The sequence below is a fragment of the Betta splendens genome, chromosome 2 (assembly GCF_900634795.4).
Source record: "Betta splendens chromosome 2, fBetSpl5.4, whole genome shotgun sequence".
Taxonomy (NCBI): domain Eukaryota; kingdom Metazoa; phylum Chordata; class Actinopteri; order Anabantiformes; family Osphronemidae; genus Betta; species Betta splendens.
Genome location: NC_040882.2, coordinates 21,765,403 through 21,775,777, shown reverse-complemented (window position 1 = coordinate 21,775,777; position 10,375 = coordinate 21,765,403). Strand labels below are relative to the sequence as shown.

The 10,375-nt window shown below is 46.7% G+C and overlaps 3 protein-coding genes and 1 non-coding gene across 9 annotated transcripts; 2 read left to right on the top strand and 2 right to left on the bottom strand.

Annotated features, from left to right (window-relative positions):
- Positions 1-2,246: 2,246 nt before the first annotated feature.
- On the bottom strand, positions 2,247-5,932 carry LOC114847028 (ubiquitin carboxyl-terminal hydrolase 47-like). Of its 2 annotated transcripts, none has more exons than XM_029136317.3 (12): positions 5,791-5,932; positions 5,337-5,465; positions 5,169-5,265; positions 4,934-5,049; positions 4,776-4,852; positions 4,354-4,479; positions 4,173-4,268; positions 3,961-4,089; positions 3,757-3,885; positions 3,646-3,674; positions 3,418-3,452; positions 2,247-3,326 (listed from the first exon to the last, which is right to left on the bottom strand). In XM_029136317.3, exons 2-12 carry the CDS (start codon positions 5,392-5,394, stop codon positions 2,656-2,658), a joined length of 1,563 nt encoding a protein of 520 aa, XP_028992150.1. In that variant the 5' UTR covers positions 5,395-5,465; positions 5,791-5,932; the 3' UTR covers positions 2,247-2,655. The 2 variants fall into 2 exon arrangements, with proteins under 2 accessions (XP_028992150.1, XP_028992157.1); XM_029136324.3 differs by having other exon boundaries at positions 3,010-3,326; positions 3,418-3,495.
- An 85-nt stretch (positions 5,933-6,017) lies between these two features.
- Positions 6,018-8,260, top strand: LOC114847053 (uncharacterized). 2 transcript variants are annotated; one of them, XM_029136354.2, is made up of 5 exons: positions 6,018-6,152; positions 6,615-6,728; positions 6,882-6,982; positions 7,490-7,660; positions 7,740-8,260. In XM_029136354.2, exons 2-5 carry the CDS (start codon positions 6,635-6,637, stop codon positions 8,193-8,195), a joined length of 822 nt encoding a protein of 273 aa, XP_028992187.1. In that variant the 5' UTR covers positions 6,018-6,152; positions 6,615-6,634; the 3' UTR covers positions 8,196-8,260. The 2 variants fall into 2 exon arrangements, with proteins under 2 accessions (XP_028992187.1, XP_055359088.1); XM_055503113.1 differs by lacking the exon at positions 6,018-6,152 and having other exon boundaries at positions 6,629-6,724.
- On the bottom strand, positions 7,355-7,436 carry trnal-aag (transfer RNA leucine (anticodon AAG)). Its single transcript has one exon. It is a non-coding gene; the product is annotated as a tRNA-Leu (tRNA).
- Positions 8,261-8,514: 254 nt separating the features above from the next.
- Positions 8,515-10,337, top strand: LOC114847044 (E3 ubiquitin-protein ligase RNF19A-like). 4 transcript variants are annotated; one of them, XM_029136343.3, is made up of 5 exons: positions 8,516-8,671; positions 8,848-8,939; positions 9,033-9,133; positions 9,365-9,535; positions 9,612-10,337. In XM_029136343.3, exons 2-5 carry the CDS (start codon positions 8,858-8,860, stop codon positions 10,071-10,073), a joined length of 816 nt encoding a protein of 271 aa, XP_028992176.1. In that variant the 5' UTR covers positions 8,516-8,671; positions 8,848-8,857; the 3' UTR covers positions 10,074-10,337. The 4 variants fall into 4 exon arrangements, with proteins under 4 accessions (XP_028992166.1, XP_028992176.1, XP_055359080.1 ...); XM_055503105.1 differs by having other exon boundaries at positions 9,033-9,220; XM_055503104.1 differs by having other exon boundaries at positions 9,033-9,253.
- Positions 10,338-10,375: the final 38 nt, after the last annotated feature.

Below are 10,375 nucleotides of genomic sequence, written 5' to 3'. Positions count from 1 at the left end.
GCACGGAGGCCTGTCTGAAAACCAGCGGCCCGTACGGACAGTGCAGCGGCGGCGTCGCCCCCCGACAGAAGAGCGTACCTGTGTGGCAGCAACCATGAAGCGGCGCGTGGCAACAACTCTCTATGTACATTTTACTGGAGGATTAACCTGGAAATATATTTGTTTATGATTAATTGTGATTGTGCCATTTTTAAGATGATTGTATTGTATTAAACAGTTAATATACAAAACATTGAAATAAATAACATTTATTATAAATTATATACTAATGCCCAGAAAGTCCCATTTCTCAAAAGCAACACACAAGACATGAGTGAAATGCATTTTTTTACCAATCTAGTACTAGTCTGCACTAATAATAATCAAATAAACCAAACTGCAGATTTTGACGTTTGCAGATTCATCAACATTGTCCCAGTAAAATATGAGACTATTTCTAAACCCAAGGTTGCAGATAGACAAACACCTAAAGCCAGAGATGTAAAGTTTGTAAAGTTGGTTTATTTTCAGATTGATGATGATGATGATGATGATGGCATCATGTCTGTAAAAATCAAAATGTAAAACTATGTTCTTCTCACACAATCAGGATGTTAATGAAATCTTCGGTTACTTAATATTATTGGATGTTGTTTTAATGCCTACTTGCACCTGTATGAACACTGTCACTGTAATGAGGCCTGCACACTATTTCCTTGTGGCCACATAACTGTCATAGTGGGAAAATTACCTGAGGTTCCAAACCAGTTATGTGAATAGCCTGGTGTCAGTGAAGAATCATTAAGGAGTCATTCACGTGAAATGGTGTGATTCAGCAAAATAATGAATCACAACATGAACATTCAGTAAAAAGCAGGGCATTGACGTCAAACATGAGAGAAGCTACAGTACTTGAATGCGATTTATACTTTTCCATAATTCACGTGACTTCTAGTAACTGCTGAGCTGAAGATGAAAGTAAAGGGATGAAAACTGACTCAGCATGATTTTGTGATTGATGATTGTGTTATCAAAACAGCTTACGTCATGCAGTATCACCTGGTGGTGTGTGTGTGTGTTTAGGGGTTGGTTCTCTCTTACTGCTCTTGGAGGCAGATGAGCGACACTTAGCTATAAAATGAATATGTATGAGAATAAGAATAATAAGAAAACCTTTAATAGTCCCGCAATGGGCTAATTTCGTCTCACAACAACACAGAGTGATACAGGAAAAATAGAGCAGGGAATACAGAACAGATCAGTGAAAACAGACTTGAGTTGGCATGTATTGTGGTACATAAGAGATATTTGCTGACATCATATTTAACTTGTGATAGCTCGTTACTGTATATTAACAAAGAAGATCATTACGCCACTGGTTTGGTTGGAACCACTAGTTTATTGGGTGACGGGGCGCCCTCTACTGGACATTAGAGTGAACTGCACCGGGACGTGGTTGATGGACACTGTCTTCCTGTATGTAATTTAATCATAAGGCCAGATTTTTTCTGATCACTGTGGAGGAATAAACATGTGTCTGAGTGACAGAGGAAGTGATAACACGAGGAAGCTGCTCAGTTCATGTCTGTATCAGTGGTCATTGAACTGTGCTTAATAGAGCTTTTGTTGTGAGTCAGCTTCCAGACAGCCAGAGGGCAATCTGGCTCACGTGGCATTAAGGCCCTCTTGGTTGGTTCTTTGTTTTCTCATTTCCTGTCATGTCATGTCCTGTTATTAGGTTAATTAGAGTCACCTGTTTTAGTAAGTATTTAAGTTTCTGGTTTGGGTACAGTCTTTGTTGGTCCATTACTCGTTACGTGTTGCAGGTTATGGGTTACTTGTTACGTGTTGCAGTGTCATCGTGCTCTTGTGCTCTGTCCAGGTTTGAGTGTTTGTTCCCTGTTTGTGTTGGATACTGTTGTTTGCATGTTTTGTATTTTAGTATGGCTACTTAGTTTCCTGCTCTGCAATGATCTTTAGTTTACCTGTGAGTTATGTGTTAGTTTGCATTTTTTGTTTCTGGCTTATCCTGCAGTCGCAGCGTCCTTAGTTTGTATTGTTCTCAGTCTGTATGTTCTATTTATTTATTAAATCACTTATTGTCAGTCCTGTCTGTGGGTTGTGCATTTGGGTCTTCCCTCCAGTTCAGTTTGTAGGCCATTGTAGTTTGTCTCCCCGCTCAAGGAGCGTGTTTTAGAATCTCGTGAAGTCTAGTTTGACCCTCGCCCGTAATAGCTTTACCTCAACTCCAACATATCACTACTTGGAGGAGTTAAAATGTGGTTTAATATAAAGGAAGTTAAAGTATAAACACATTTACACCAATAGATCATTTGACCTAAATGCATAATGACACATTTCAGCTTTGCTTTAGTTGCAGGTTGGCTTAAAAAGCAAATGGTGCAAAGATGCTCTTTGCTTTAAAAATTGGTCAAAAATTGTACACTCAGTCTCCTTTCATCATCGCCACTGTCACTGTTGTCGTCGTTGTCGTCGTTGTTGTCATTGTCGTCTCCAATCCAATCCTCATTAGCTCAGCGTGCCTCTGAATTGTGGACATGTGTCAGATTCAACACACATTAAAAAGCGCACACAACCTGTTGCATGTGCTCAAGTAACAGAACACTACAGGTAACAGTAAAAAAGCAAAAACCCTTCGTGGTGTGGGAGCAGAAGTCATCTTGTGAGTCGAGGACGACAAATACCTGGCTCTGGTCTCATGTCCAGGACGTTTGCTGTTCTCTCCTCCACTGTGACACGAAGCTGTGCAGTGGATATGTTCGTTCTGCGACGGAGCGAGGGTGAATGAGGCGAGTGGCCGTTAGAGAGGACGCTGACGGAGGCATCAAACAGCTGTTCAACATCTGTTCTCTGTTCCCCCCATCCTTCTTTCCTCTCTCCTCCAGCTGCTCCTCTGTCGTTCACTCCTTTAGTTGGAGGACTGACTCCACCTCCTGCTGAGCTTCTCACTCTAACGTATGACTCAGCGTCGTGAGGTCTTTCCAGCGGGTTCGGACTCCACCTGTTCACCATGGAGTGTGTGTCACGCCGCTGCCTGTTGGCCTCGTCTGTGTGTGTAATGGAACACGCTGACCTCGGCCTCAGGGCTTCTGTGCCCGTTGGTAGCAACGCCCCTTTGATCGGCCTTTCTGCCGTCTGCTTCTTCTGTTGATCCAGTTCACCCGAGGAGCGATTCTGATTCACTGCACCACGTCTCCTCTCTAATGAACCTCCGTTCATCTGATGGTAACGGTGGCGAGCAGGACCCTCTCTCTCTCCAGCCTCCACCGCTGACTCTGCGCCAGCTTCCTCGCCGCCTCTGGCAGGTTTTACAGAATGTGGTCTCCCTTTTTGAAGATAACAAGAAAAGCGCTGTAAACATTAAAGTACGCAACATGTACAACGACATGCAGCCATGAGTTCATTTCCAAACCTCACCCATTTTGTACATGAGCAGGTACGCTGTGCGGGAGCTGGTGGGGGGTGGGGGCACAAATGAACTCAGTTAGTGGATCACTAATGGAAAAACAGGTTATTCCAGAGGGAACAGGAATCGCTGTATAAAATTTCATGGCTCGTAAACAGTAATAGTAGTACCTCCTGCCTACACAGACACACACAGTCACACACTCTGCACCTACTACTTAACATGAGGACAGTGTTTACCTCACATGGGTGTCTGCGGACTGTCTGACCTGTGGAGACCGAGACAAATCACAGTAAACACCAATCCTCACGCAGCATCTCTGTTGTTCAGAGTGTGAGGATCTTCTTTACCATCTGCACCACGTCGTCGTCGAAGCGGTACCACTCCCCTGTTTGAAAAGACCTGATCTCAGCGCTGTAGTGGCCCCCGGTGAGGTCGCCGTAGTGGTGCACCAGGGCGTAGAGGTGGTAGGTGCCGCCCTGCAGGAGGGAAGCGATGCTGAGTCGGCTGTGGCGCTGCTGAGCTCGGCGTTCGTCACCAACGTGAGGCGTTACCTTCGCGCGCAGCGTCGGGGGAACGGCAGCTCTGCAGTGGAGCTTCACGTAGCACCTCTGCCTGTGGCTGAAGCGGAACCTCTTCAGCAGGAGGGTCAGAACCTCCGGGGGGCGCGTTAACTCACAGTCCTGGGCCACAAAGCGACAACGACCCCATGAATGTGAGAGATGAGCGTCGTCTATAACAGGGACTTCAGCTGATGATGACTCACCATCTCTGCCTCTCTCTTCTCGCTGCAGCTGCTACAGAACATCACGTTGTCCTCACTCACTTTCTGTCCCTTGAAGAAATTCCTGAAGCCTTGTTCCTGTAAGTGTCATATATTTATTCACCCTGCATGTTCCTGTCCCTCTAAATACCTCTTACCAACATATTGAAGCACAGCATCTTACCACGCTGCAGGTCTGATGGTGTGTGTCTTCTACTGCAAGTGGCAGAATCCAGAAGTTGCTCTTGGAGTCGTTTCCGTGGCCACAGTGGAGGCATTTGTTTTTATGGATCAGCTCCCCTTTGAATATCTACACGGCACAAGTACAGAACCATCAGTGCTGTGTAGGAAAGCAAACGTGTGGTATTTTTCACAATAAAGCCACATTTTACTAAGCAGATGCTACAGAAGCGGCTGAATATGTGGAACAAATACGCAGTTGAGCCAGTTCCTGCAGCTGTGAATTTACTGTTGGTTTAATGTCCAAGCTGAAAGCAGCTGATGGATCAAGACAGAAGCTATTGTGGTGTGAAGCTGAGTGAGGTGTCGGTGGGAATGAACTCTGCTCAGACGCTGCAGAGATCATTATCATGGAGGTGTTTCTACCTTAGACGCCTCCGCACTGGTCAAACGCAGGATGTTCTCAAAGTACTCAGCAGCATCGCGTTGCTCGTACACTGCAACTGGTTCAATCGGACAATGATTCATTCCCACAGTGAATGACGTCATGGTGAACATAGAGTGTGATTATAATGTCCACTTACACCCAGTGATCCCCAGCTCCTTTAGAATGGAGTGTGTTCTGGCCTTTTTCGTCCTTAAATCAGTAAACAGTGAGTCCAGATGTGCATCAATGGCTGTTGCATCTGTACTGCCTCGCCTGAGACACAGTGGAAAAAACATGTGTATTCAGTTAAAGATAGATACAGGACAGAAGAGAATCCAAACAAATCTACACACGACCCAAAAAGCGTTTTCTAGCGTTCATCATCAACACACCGTTGGATCTCCTCCCGGAAGCGTTGGGTCATGAAAAGCACCTGCAGAACGCTGTTGAGGTAGCAGGTGAGGCCCGGACTGATCAGACCGTAGTGATCTAAACACAGCAAACGCGCGTTAGACAGAGCCCGGACCGGCGCTGACGTGGGTCCGCCGGCCGTTTCCCACCTGAGACGGAGCAGCGCGCTAGTTTCTCCCTGAGCGTCTGAACGCGGTCATGACTCATGCTGACGTCCTCCAGAAGGTGCCGTTGACATCTTTACACCACCGGCGGTTCCGGATGCTGGGTTCGACCCGCTGTCAGCACAGGTTAAACAACACCAGTGTGTTTATGAAGGTACAGTATAAGCATATTCTGCTTACTGTACAAACTCTACTGGTAATACTGCATTTATTTTATTTAGCTGAAGATCATACCTGTATTTACAAAATGAATCTGAGTATTAGTGTCGGGTTTGTACTAGTGGCTGTGAATATTAATGACGCTCACAAGCACGTGAAAGCGGAGCGTAAAACATCCCGGTTCATCAATAACTCATTGCACGTGTTATGGGTTAAGATCAACAGGAACAGAACTGAAAACGGGTTCGTGTTAGTGTGAACCGTGAGTCCACGCACTGACCTGACTGTTGACTGTTGTAGCAACCAGCTCAGTCTCCGCTTCCTGCGCCCAAACACGGGGAGTCAACAATGAAACGACGACAAAACCGGAGCCAACACAAACACGGACTCGCGCGTTACGGCTACACGCAGTGATCCGTTATCACACAACTGGTTTGGTACGGACTGAAATGGGAGGGCAAACACGAGCACACTCAGCCTGCGGCCGTTTGACGCTCCCGCTCCGTCAACGCTTTCACTTTCACATGTGAACAGGAAGAGACGCAGAAAAAACGCACCGAGTCCGTGATCTGGAGCCGACACGGACCGGGAGCTTCCTGTGACCGGAAGCGACAGGTCTGAGTCTAGAACCACTGGCTGGAGGTGAGATTTGGTTCATAAAACACGTTAGTCTGTTTGTCAACACTGTATTTACAGATTTATTACACTTCACTCTATCAGACAAATGTGAACAGTCATGTTACACATATTTCAATATGTTGTCAGTATTGAAGTAAAGTAATACTGCAGTAAGTCAGTAATACTGCAGTAAGTCAGTAATACTGCAGTAAGTCAGTGACGGGACAGTGTCGGTACACAGATAGAGACAACATTTAAATACAGGCAAATTTAAATCTGCGACTACTGTTGTTGTTGTTGTTGTTGTTGTTGTTGTTGTTGTTGTTGTTGTTGTTGTTGTTGTTGTTGTTGTTGTTGTTGTTCTTGTTGTTTGAAATATGTTTTGTGTCTTTAAGGAATACAGTAAAATATTTATTTATAAGAAAACTCCCCGTGGATAATGATTAATAAAATCTGCTTTCATTTTCACTGTTCATGCTCCCAAAGGTTTTCCTAAATATAGACTCATGATGAGCCTTGAGCCCGAGGTGGAGAAGAAATACGACCCCCTGGACAAATCCCTGAAGCTTGTGACGAGGAAGGATGACTTGGATCCAGTGTGTAAGACTTTCTCTTTTGTTCCTAAGCACAAATAGAATAATTTATTTTTTTATTCATAGACCTTATGTCAGATTATTAAGCTCTGTTGTGTCTTGTGTTGTCTTCTCTAACAACCTACTGAATTGACTCTCGCCTCTGTCTAATAAACCTTAGGCTCTGCAGATGGTGATGGAGGCCTCAGAGCAGAGATGTCCTGTGGCCACGCTGTCACTCCTGACTCTCTAACACTGTGGTGTCGCAGCCAGCTCCAGAAGGTGAGTCTTAAACCCATTTTGGTGATTATAACATCACACCAGAGGGAGGAGGTAAATAACCAACGACTGGTAAAACAAAGACATTTAGTACAGGAAATGACCTTCTGAGGTCAGTTTGTACTGAGAGACTGGCCAACGTTCTCTGAAGTAAACATGCACTGATATCAAGCTGTGATAGAAACTATGGCTAAAAGCCAGGATGGAAAACAACTGCTTTTGGGCCTAAGGAATAACAAAACAGGACATTTTTTCTTATAGAATGACCTAGAAGCATTTGTTCATCATATGCCACATTTTAATTATGTAATAAATGGGCGTATCCTAATTTTATGGCCCATCCCTTGGCTTTAATTGCTGTGATCCAAAAGTTCATGGCAGCGGTGGGATTCGAACCCACGCCCCCGAAGAGACTGGAGCCTTAATCCAGCGCCTTAGACCGCTCGGCCACGCTACCGTGTGCCGTGGACCTTTACTCCACTAACTCCACTGTTGCCTCTATTATTAAAGGGAATTTACCAATTCAAATGTCCGGCAATAACAGAGGGCGTGAAGCAGTGCAATAAACCGTGGTCGTACCAGGAGGTGCGCAGGCTGGCGGATCTGTCTGTGGACGAGATGCAGGAGTTCGAGGATCGCATCGCTCATCTGGCTGCTGCTCAATCCTGGGAGATTCAGCCGGTGAGTGCTAATAAAACTGCGTGATCCCCTTTGGTTTAGACCAACAACACGATCCCTTCTGTCCTCTCTGCTTCCACAGTGTCCACAGTGCAACACCAGCGTGGAGCGGAAGGACGTGTCCAACCTGTGCGTCCGGTGCCCGGTGCGTTCGGCCGATCAGAAGGAGACCCACCAGTTCTGCTGGCAGTGCCTGAAGCCGTGGAAGGGTCCGGGTCCACGGAGCGACCGCTGCGACAACGACGGCTGCGTGGACGAGTACCTGCAGCTCCCGCAGACGTGCGGGACCGTCAGTCTGCCTGCGGTGACGGGCGCCTCCCGCTGCCCCGCGGTCCGAGCGTGTCCGACGTGCGGCGTGAAGGTGGAGCACAGCCGGCAAAACTGCAAGAATGTCGCGTGTCGTCGCTGCCACGTCGCGTTCTGTTTCGTGTGCCTGAAACTCAAGAGTGGGTGCATCCAGACGAGCTCCCCGTATGAGACGTGCCCCGGTGGAGCGGCCCCAAGACAGACGTCTGTCCCCGCGTGGAAGGGAAAGTGACACTGGACCACCGATAGTATCTCAAAGCAGCTACAGAAAGACTAAATAAAGCAAATGTGACAACATTTGAATTTTTCTTTTAATTTAACAAGCTATTCTAAACTGGCCTGATGCGTTAAATGTGACAATAAAATATTGACCAAATAAAGTCAAGAATTCAGCGTCAGCCTCAGAAAATAATGCGTGTACCGCGTGTTTCGTCAACTCTTGTGGGATCAGCTGATTATCTATCTGAACACGACGTTTAGCTGTTTGGACGTTTCAATGTTGTGTCTGTTTCACCTCAATAACCAGATGAAACAGACACCCGCACAAAACAATATATAGTTCACGTGTTGAGGCGGACGCTTCCTCTTCTCGCTTTTTACTTTCGATTAAAGAGCAGACGTCGACGGCTCCAGACAGAGACGCACGGAGCTGCGACCTCAACGGGTGAATGTCGGATTTGATCTAAAGAAGCCTCAAGTGAAAAACAGGTAAGATTAACAGTTTGTTAAGTCACTGTATGAAATAGTTTTCATTATTAGCTAATTATTACTACTGAGATGCCTCGTTTAAATAGCGCTACAGACTCTTATAAGGGTTTGTTTCACACTCCACGTGTGCAACGTGATTTGTTGGATGCATTTAATAAAACCCATATTTCCTTTAGATCGCATAAAATGAGCCAGGAGGAGAAGACGTACGACCCACTGGACACCACCATGACGTTTGTCGACAGGGACGACGACTTGGACCCATTGTGTGAGAATGAGTCTCAGAAACAGAAAGTGAAACGTTGACGGACGCTGGGACTGTGTCTCCCTCGTCGCTCATATCTCTGCGTTGTCCCCTCAGTCAGTGAAGAGGACTGTGTCAGCCTCAGAGCCCAGATGTCCTGCGGCCACGCTGTCACTCCTGAAAACCTCACGCAGTGCTGTCGCAGCCAGCTGGAGCAGGTACCGGACCGAAGGACGCTGCTTTGGGTCCAGATGCGCCATCTAGTGGCGAGAAAGAAACACAGCACAACACAACTGCAAACTACAGTGAAAAGACCATTCTTCTTTTACTTTAAATCTGTAACAACTAACTTTTTTACTTTTTTTAATTTAAAAATCATCCTCCCTCCAAACAATGTAATCATCAACCAGCCTATTTGTAATCCCAAAGCTCCATTCTCTCTGTTTCAGGGCAACTACACATTCAGATGCCAGGCGATCATAGAGGGAGTGGAGCAGTGCAATAAACCGTGGTCGTACCAGGAGGTGCGCAGGATGGCCGACCTGTCCGTGGAGGAGATGCAGGAGTTCGAGGAGAAAATCGCTCTTCTGGCTGCTGCACAGTACTGCGAGATTCAGTCTGTGAGTGGATTGGAAACTCGTCATCTGGATAGTAACGATGTAGTACTCTGTGTCTCTCAACATCTGGCTCTATCAGTGTCCACAGTGCAAGACCAGCGTGGAGCGGAAGGATCTGTCCAACCTGTGCGTCCTGTGCACCGTGTGCAAAGCGGACCGGGAGCAGAACCACCAGTTCTGCTGGCAGTGCATGAAGCCGTGGAAGGGTCCGGCTCCGCGGAGCGACCGCTGCGACAACGACGGCTGCGTCAACAAGGACCTGGAGCTGCTCAGGAAGTGCAAAGACACCGTCCTCGCTGAGGTGCAGGGCGTCGGTGCCTGTCCCTCCATCCGGGCCTGTCCCACCTGCGGGAACCTGGTGGAGCACGACAGGACGGGCTGCAAGAACATCACCTGCCCTCGCTGCCAGGTGGAGTTCTGCTTCGTGTGCCTGAAGCTCACGCGTCGGTGTCTGAAGACCAGCTCCTACTTCATCCCCTGCAGAGACGGCGTCGCCCCCAGACAAACCTCCATCCCCGTGTGGAGGAGGCGCAGACGCTGAGGCAACACGTTCACTCCCTCCTACGCATCAAAACCACTGGAAATATCCGTTGACAAATAATCATAAACATTATTAATATTTGCAAGTATTTATAAACCTGTGATGGATGAATTGTCATTATATGTTGCTGGAGGTCAAGAATATCATGAATAGAGTTTACTTCACTGGCCTTTGAAGAGTTGTGTGAGTGAAAAACAAATATTTTGAACCAAACATATATTCATCCACAAATATTCATTAGGTTAATAAAATAATCTGATGAGACCACGGGTCCATATCCATTCATTTATGAATTTATAATT

What these genes read in the sequence shown, in the direction of transcription:
- LOC114847044 (XM_029136333.3), top strand. Translation starts at nt 8,858, where the DNA reads ATGAGCCAGGAGGAGAAGACGTACGACCCACTGGACACCACCATGACG. An exon ending in CGACGACTTGGACCCATTGT is followed by an intron (nt 8,940 to 9,032) that starts GTGAGAATGAGT and finishes TTGTCCCCTCAG; the next exon opens with TCAGTGAAGAGGACTGTGTC. An exon ending in AGTACTGCGAGATTCAGTCT is followed by an intron (nt 9,536 to 9,611) that starts GTGAGTGGATTG and finishes TGGCTCTATCAG; the next exon opens with TGTCCACAGTGCAAGACCAG.
- LOC114847028 (XM_029136317.3), bottom strand. Translation starts at nt 5,394, where the DNA reads ATGAGTCATGACCGCGTTCAGACGCTCAGGGAGAAACTAGCGCGCTGC. An exon ending in CCAGTGCGGAGGCGTCTAAG is followed by an intron (nt 4,480 to 4,775) that starts GTAGAAACACCT and finishes TGTGCCGTGTAG; the next exon opens with ATATTCAAAGGGGAGCTGAT. An exon ending in ACGACGACGTGGTGCAGATG is followed by an intron (nt 3,675 to 3,756) that starts GTAAAGAAGATC and finishes CGGTCTCCACAG; the next exon opens with GTCAGACAGTCCGCAGACAC.
- LOC114847053 (XM_029136354.2), top strand. Translation starts at nt 6,635, where the DNA reads ATGATGAGCCTTGAGCCCGAGGTGGAGAAGAAATACGACCCCCTGGAC. An exon ending in GGATGACTTGGATCCAGTGT is followed by an intron (nt 6,729 to 6,881) that starts GTAAGACTTTCT and finishes AATAAACCTTAG; the next exon opens with GCTCTGCAGATGGTGATGGA. An exon ending in AATCCTGGGAGATTCAGCCG is followed by an intron (nt 7,661 to 7,739) that starts GTGAGTGCTAAT and finishes CTGCTTCCACAG; the next exon opens with TGTCCACAGTGCAACACCAG.